At 40.8% G+C, this 8,191-nt stretch overlaps 1 protein-coding gene across 1 annotated transcript in view; it reads left to right on the top strand.

Annotated features, from left to right (window-relative positions):
* Positions 1–7,813, top strand: part of ANKEF1 (ankyrin repeat and EF-hand domain containing 1) — a 13,939-nt gene extending 6,126 nt beyond the window's left edge. Inside the window, exons 5-9 of the mRNA XM_009069483.1 lie at positions 464–1,277; positions 3,821–4,047; positions 5,259–5,425; positions 6,520–6,654; positions 7,688–7,813. Coding sequence (XP_009067731.1) covers positions 464–1,277; positions 3,821–4,047; positions 5,259–5,425; positions 6,520–6,654; positions 7,688–7,813 — 1,469 coding nt within the window. The remainder of the gene's footprint in view (positions 1–463; positions 1,278–3,820; positions 4,048–5,258; positions 5,426–6,519; positions 6,655–7,687) is intronic.
* Positions 7,814–8,191: the final 378 nt, after the last annotated feature.

Genomic DNA, 8,191 nt, shown 5'->3' on the forward strand with positions numbered 1-8,191 from the left:
TATATGATATAATAAACCCTTCTGCAACCTTTGCTGGGACAAAGGGTACCCCCAGCCCCTCTGTCCCCTCCGCATGGTGTGAGGTGGTAGAGAATAACCCCAGGGTCCTAGTGTGCCCTTCCTGGCTGCTGCAAAAGTTTACCCTGTCCTGGCTGGAACCAGGACAACCATCTTAGGTAAAATTTAAAGTTTCCACTGAAATTCTGCCTTTCTATGCATATTCACTAGTGGATGGATAAATAGAGCATGGGTTATCCAGTGCTTCTCCCTTTGGGAAACAACTGTGGCTGACCTTCCAGTCTGAGATAAATGCTGTGGTTCCACCTACGATCACTACTAATAGTTACAACAGTATAAAATTGTAGACCTGTTGGCAATGAGTTGCCTGCATGTTACAACTGCCTTCTATTACATAATTAGGAATTCCACTGCACTATTAGCAAAATTTTGTCCATATTTTTAGGCTGTGATCCTACCTGGAAAAACTTGTTACATCAGACCCCAAGAGATGTTGCCAGGAAAGGTCGTTTTAAAGCAGCAGCAGCAGCATTGCGTAAAATTGAAAATAACTTTAAAATAGCACCAACCCCGAAGGATGGAGAAGACTTTCACTGGCACCTGAGGCTGTATGACTGGTCCTTGGAGCACGAGGATGCCCTCCGCAAGGAGTTTGGGGCTGTGGACAAAGGAGATGGGATGGTAGCTTCAGGTGATTTTATATCAATTATTCAGAAGCACTGGGACTTTGTGGACATTGAATATATACAAACTATTGCTAAGATGCATGAAGAATCTCACCCTAAGGAGATCAGCATTGACGAATTTTTTAAAGGCACAAAATACTTGGAGAAAAACTATCTTATAGCATCCTTTGGGCCCAAAGCAAAGAAGAAGCGAAAAGCAAAGAAAAAAAGAGGGAGAAGAGGTATCCCTGTGCCCATTTGTGTTATTCCAAAGAGTGCATATCCACGTAGGGAAGATGGTTTCCCTCTGTACATGATTGAGGCTACTCCAAATATTCCTGATGACCACCACTTTAACCAGGAGCACCCATCTGCCCATCCTGTGCATGATGATCGTGCCTGGTACATCGAGCAGCCAAGGAAAACGTACATGGATATTAACTACCTTGTCCGAGCAGGAGACATCGTGTCCCTACAGAAAGCATTTGAGGAGGGTGTGGAAGTAGACATAAAAGATAATTGTTACAAAACACCGTTGATGGCTGCATGTGCAAGTGGGGACATAGTTGTTGTGCAGTATCTTCTGGAAAAGGGGTAAGACTTTCTGATAATTTTTTTTAACTTTTATTTTGCAAAGGCTTTCAGAAGCATAAATTTCCAGTAAATATTTGGATGCAACAGGCTCTGGTTTACTTTTTGCTCACATAACATTTAATATTACAGTCAGTTCTATAAAATCCCAAGTTATGGAGTGTTGATTTGTTATTTTTCATGGTTTAGCAACAGGGAAATGGAAACACCCAAGAGGTAAGTTCCCAGGCCTGAAATTGTTGGTGTCTGGGCTGTTGACATTTGGTCAGCTGCAGAGTTCTGTTGAACTGCTGCCATGGCTGCATACCCATGACTCAAGCAGTGTATCCTCAAAACTGAACTCTCAAAATTGGGTGAATGATTTTGGGGAAATCTGGCTCAAGTGACTTGCCTGAAATCATCAAGGTGACCCTGACTACCCTGTTCCCCATGTCAGGGCCTTTGCATGCAAATGTTTTAAGCCTTGTAACCACTTTCGTCTGCAGCCAAGGCAGCAGGATTTACAGTAGAAGCCTGTGCTGATATTTAATCTGTTCCTCACTTTGGAAGTGCTTCAGCAATTTTGTAGCCTACAGACACACTTGTAAAAAACCTCAAGATTGGCTTCAAAATGAAAGCAATTTCAGAAAGATTCAGTCATACTTGTGTAATAGCATAATCTCTTCTTATTGTCAGACTGCTGTAGTCCTGCAGTCATTCACATAAATGCCTAAATGAACATTTTTCAGATATTTACATTAACTGTGTTCTCTACCTATAGACAGAATTCATTTTAACATTAATTTCTCAGGATAGGTGGCTGTAGTCATTGCTCTGGTTCCTGCAAAGACTAACAGCACATGGATCTTTATATACCCTAATAATCAGACTGACATTCCTGGGGCATACGGAAAGTTGTGTGATGTGTATATTCGTGTCTTCCAAAGATAAAGATGTAAGAGCTACTAAATTAATCTACCAAATTAATCTCCATTGGTTTTACCGGCCCTCACTACACAGCAGTGGAGTCACACAACATTTAACAGTTAAACCTTAATAACTTAGCTTAAAAAAACAGTATCAGTTTTGAGATTTTTAAATTGGCAGAAATGAAAATGGAGAGGAAAGTCAGTGGTAGTGTTTAGCTTTGCATCTCTCAGCAGCATGGACTTCGAGTCTGGCACAGGCATTCAAATACTTTTTGCAATATAACCTTTTCAGTATGATATCACAAATCCATATCAAATAGGAAACAAAACATTTTTCCAGAACTATAGAAAATGCCAAGGTTTAAACATAAATTGATGGTATCTACTTTCTATCTTGCTCCAGAAAGACTCAGAAGTAAATGAAATTTGGGCTAAAGGGAAATTCAGTGCTTGATCAGGAGAAAGTGCTGCTGAATTTTTAAGTCAGAGCTGCATTGTCCCTGTGCCCATTGATTGGTTTGTTTCTGATAGAAGGGAGTTGGCAAGAAGGGGCAGGCAGAGTCTGAGTACAGGCATAGCGGTTGGGTTGGGAGAGGAAGTGGAAAAGCTGGAATGTCTTATAATGAGAAATATAAAGGAAATGAAAACTGCATACGAATAAACCATAACAGATTAGTAACTGAGAGGTAATGAAGGTAAAAGTGGTAGGTCAGGGGAACTTACTGTGATAAAATCTCACCAAAAGTAGAATTCTGAAAAAGATAAAAAATTTAAACAAGAAAAGAAGAACATATTAATCTGATCTTTTATCTAGCCTTATATTCCTTCTCCCTCCCTACCTGTCTTTTGGGAAGACCAAGAGCTTTTTGTCCATAGAGTGACAGTGACCTTAACTCAGCTCAGGACCTCTAGGGCTGATAATGCTTTTCCTCGCAGCTTCATCCAAAGCCAGCATACTGCAAATATCTCCCCTGAAGCAGCCCTTGCATTCTCCAGAACATTGCAATTTTAATTTGAGAGCAAAACCAGATCTAGTCCAGTGACACGGTAGCTGAAAAAGTTTTCAGTTCTCAGATTTCTGAGGCAGACCTTCTGTAACTCATTTGTCACAGGGAGAAGCCAGTGCACAGGAATGAAGCAGGCAGAGGGCAGCAACGCTGAAAGATGAACATCTTTTTCTTGTGCAGACAAACTCTGTGCAACGTTGCCACATGTTTTAGAGCACCTGTTCTTGGCCTAAAAGCATACATTTTGGAATTTCTTAACCAGCTTTTTGCCATTCTCAGTGAAGCTGGAGAACAAACACTAGCAGCATTTTACAGGACTGAGGTGTTCGACTGGGTTTTTTCCCTGTACCTGTGAAAACCTCCATGCAGAGGACACTGTGTTGGCTTAGAGGGGGGACATGAGTGAGGACATGATCACCACTCAGGCACACTCTTAGAATTGCTATTCCATGACAAGCTCTATGTGAGAGACTCAAAAGGTTTCAAAGTAGCAGTAGCAATATGAAAAAAGCTATTTACATTGAATATGCCATTGCAGGGAGCAGTTCCTATAGATTGTACTTGGAGCTGGGGATGTTACTGTAGGTATTATCCAGCTTCAGCTGCCACAACTGCTCTTACTCTTTTGCAGGGCTGATGCAAATGCCACAGACAATTTCCTGTGGACTCCTCTGCACCATGCTTGCTGTAATGGACACCTAGATATTGTGGAGCTGCTAGTGAAGGCTGGAGCAGCTGTGGATGCCCCTGCAATAGGCAATGCAACCCCACTGATGAGAGCCATTGAGGTCTGCAGAGTGGACATTGTCTATTTTTTAATCAAGGCTGGTGCCAACATCCAAACTACAAACAGCAAAGGTAGATATCAGTGTCTCCAAAAAAGGCTGTTTCTTTATGTGTATACATGTTTTGTTACAAACACTGAAGTTCTTGGAACACTTTGAATTTAGGATTGCTATCAGGATTGGGATGAAGGTAACAGGTTCCATTAGTTTTCTACAGTGTGGAACCACTATTGTAAATAGTCAGCTTTCCTGGGGTTTATGCATCTAGAAATAAAGTAACATAATTAATTACATGATTAAGGAGACTGCTGCTCCTCACAAGATATATACAGAGTTATAAGTGCCTTTAATGAAAACATTCTATCAAGCCATTATTATTACTAGAGGGAAAATTAGATTTCAGTTGTGGCTGGTGTATACTCTGCCACCCATTTAAGTGCCTTATTTTTAGGCACAGGCAGCCCTGGTTAAAAAAAATAAATCCTTGCTGCCTAGCGTGTAAATATTACTCCCTGAGAAAAAATGCTCAACAGAAAAACAAACCTGAACTGATACTGAAGTGTTACCTCCTCACGGCAGATCCCTCATTCAGTGTTATTTCTTCTGTTTCGAGAGTAATTTGAACAGTTAACACATTACATTTTTAAGCTCTTGCTCTAACATGGGAAGCAACATTGCCACACAATGAGACTTTCCTTGCCAAAATGCCTAGTAGGTGAAACCCTGCTTGTAGAAGGGATGTGTATTCCTTATTCCTGTTACCATGTGGGGTTCTGATTCACACAGCAGTTCAGTCTCTCAACTACTTTCTAGCCACAGAGTCTCATAACATCCAGGAGAGGTTTTTTTTACCATTATTAAGCTCTGAAGGTGTTCAGCCCCCTAGGGGTTTCCCTTGCCAGCCACAGAGCAAGTACAGAAAGAAAGAGATAGCTACAATAACTTGGTCTGCATTCCTATCCTTGTACTGTGCTAGCCACCTCCTAGTGCTAAGTGCTCTCAGCTCTGAGATCAAAATAACAACTGCAGGATCAGCATATTAAGCTGCAAATGTCAGGACATTAAGAATTCAAGAATTTCTGCAATATTAAGGTTCCAGGCTTGTTTCTGCAATGCCTTATTTCTGCAAGCTGGTCCTTATACCAATGTCAGGCACAGAGAATGGCTAATATAATAGTGACCAAATGAAATTCAGTTGACTGTACTGTCATTATGCAGTTGCAATAACAAGTGCCAAAGTTAAGTTTCATGCTTTATATAGGTATTTATTTTTTTAAAATACAGGAAAGAATGCTCTTGATATTGCTAAAGAATTTAGAGATCCTAGAATAATTGATCTGCTCAAAAATCATCTGAAAAATTTGCAAGAAGTATCAGGAAAAGAAGACGCAAAGCAAGCAGAAGCTGCAAAGCCAAAGTCATCTTCTACACAGATACCTGTGAAAAAAGAGGTATGAGAGATGGCAACAAAGGACTGATCTGCTAATAGTTAGTAGAGTGTTTCTTTCTTTCACTCCTTTGCCATCCACTTCTCTCTAAAGCTATAAATCAGGCAGCTTTGTTAAAGTGATGGTTTTCAGATGCCTGTACTTGTTCTTGTCTGTACAAGTTCTGTTCATTGGTTGAAATTTTGTCTTGCCAATTTTAAAAACTTCATGTCTTCCCCAGACCCGTATAAAAATTAAATCCTGTATCACTGATAGGACACAGAAAAATATTTCCTATTCATTTTCCCTCCTCCTGAAGTTTACTGTCATCCATCTCTGTTGTGGTAAACAATGAAAAACTGGTAACCATAATTTTTTAAAGGGAGCACCTCTTCCTTCACAGGATAAGAACAAGACCCTTTAAATTGGTAAGAAGACCTTTTTGTTCTCTAATGGAATTCACTGAGGTGATATCAGGCTTGCTGACTTCTCATTTCCCATCTTGTCCCATATCCTTCCTTTCTATTGTTGACCTGAGTCCTGTTTCTCAAATCCCACACTGGTGTTGGGCTGTTGCAGAATGCTTTTCCTGCACACCCTGGGAGCCTCAAGTACCTCGGCATAGTCCCGTTTTCCAAGCTGACATCAACCTCCATGATCACATCCTGGCTCTATAATGTGAATGAAACCTTCCTGATTTACCAGTGGTACTTGTTAGTCAGACCCGGGGTGCTATTAAGGGAGAAAATGTATCTACACGGCTGGAAATGGCCTTCAGCAGTCCTGCCCTGGACAGTGTGATAACTATGTCCCAGTAGCTAAATGCTGATTTTCCCCTTCCAAAAATGTTTTGAAGGGGAGGGCAACAACCTTAGGTGCTTGTTTATTTGTCATCTAGAACAGGATGGGATCACCAGCACTACTAGGTGACTTTTACCCCAACCTTGGCAGTGTTCATAGCCAGACTGGATATAGCCTTGAGCAACCTGGTCTAGTGGGAGGTGTTCCTGCCCATGGCAGGGGTCAGGACTAGATGATCTTCAAGGTCGATTCCACTCCCTTAACATTGTATGATTCTGAACATGGTGTATTGGTATAACTGATAACTTCTCTTTCAGCCTCCAGAGGTACCTCAGCCAGCTGTAGAAAAACCTGTTCCTGAAGAGAGAACGCATTCCTGTGAGGACAGTGGTATTTATCCGAGTTCTTTGGGACCCAGTGAGGGAGAGAACATCACCTTCAAACCCAGAAAAGTATGTACAGCAGCAAAACACAAAGTGCAATTTGCAGTTAATCTAAAGGTAGACCTTGCTGTGATCAAAACCCAGGACAATCTGATGAAATGAATTGAACTGGCTTAGAGACAATGTGACACAGGCTGGAGAGGTTGCCCCGAAACAACTGTAAAGAGCTCATGGCTGTGTATTATATACATATATATATGTATATGTATTTATATAAAACAAATTATTGTGGAAATCAAGCTCTTATTTGGTTTTAAAATAGGATTAAAGTGGACCCACAGTAAAATACAAATGCACCTACATTCATGGTATGGATTTTATAGTCCTACTCTCAAAGGATAGGAGCTTATGTACACAGGATGAGCACCAACTTCTAACTTGCCTTCTCAGTTAGTTATCACATGATGACTTATGTCAGAGACAGTTACTGGACTGGATGAATCATACAGTACATTAAACATTTACTTCCTAGATTTAGAATACTGAAAATACAACTTCTCTCTCAGGGACTTGTTAGTACTTATGAATAACTGAGAAACAGAAAAAAAATGGTCACAGAGAGGTAATTTGTTAATATTCTTTTTTCTCCTTAAAAAGAAAAAGAATACCATTGCTGGGTGAGAAGTTTTGTTCGGAGTGTATAATTTCCCTAACCCTGATTTGTGCCAGTTTCTGCAGTGGTCTCAGGGGACTATGGCTATGTTGTCAGTGACTCTACAGCTAATTACTGTTTTCCACTCTGAGGATCATGGGCCTGAGCCAGTTGTTTTAAATAATTACCTTCAGATCTTCTTTCTCACATTGTCTGTAATCTGAGCCTATGGTATGCTGTACATTGGAAGTGACAAGTAGAGAATTCTGTACTTATATATGTGTACAAATTTTTTTTATATCTTTTGCTGGAAGACCGCACTAGTTCTCTTCTATGTCTCAGAGTGGAAAGGACTGCTAGAACACAGCTCTATTTGGCTAATGGTATCTTCTTAATGCTTCTGTTATAGAAATCACATCCAAATTAATGACAAATACCTTTACTTTGTAGATATGGAGCCCTGATGCCACAACAATGGAGTATGTAAGAAAGCAAGAATTACTCCGTGAACGCTCTGCTCTTTGTGGTCACTCAGAAAGCTGTACAAACCCCTTTAACAGAAAAGTTGAGGATTAAGCACACGAGCTGAAAGAAGCTACTTCAGCACACACTTTGAGGGGACAAAGATCTACAAGGCTACTCCTCTGCAAGGAAGGAGTGATGCACTGCTCAATAAATATATCTCAGTTATGATTAAAGTAAATCATATCAAGTTTTTCCACTATAGATTAGGTTGCTGTCCTGGGTTGCAGTGTGGGGGGGTATCCAATGGTGTGTATTCCATTATCATCTCCACAAGCTGTTAAAGCAGGTGAAGCAGTGATTTTTATCACCTTGTCCCTCCCTCAGGGCCTCTGATTGACGGGCTGTCAAGGACCCATGCATGGCACATCCTCCCAGTGATCCTTATCTCTTGTCCCATGGTGAGGTGAGGTGACCCATGGGTGGGGAGCC

Source organism: Acanthisitta chloris, unplaced genomic scaffold (assembly GCF_000695815.1).
Source record: "Acanthisitta chloris isolate BGI_N310 unplaced genomic scaffold, ASM69581v1 scaffold3032, whole genome shotgun sequence".
In the NCBI taxonomy this organism is placed as follows: domain Eukaryota; kingdom Metazoa; phylum Chordata; class Aves; order Passeriformes; family Acanthisittidae; genus Acanthisitta; species Acanthisitta chloris.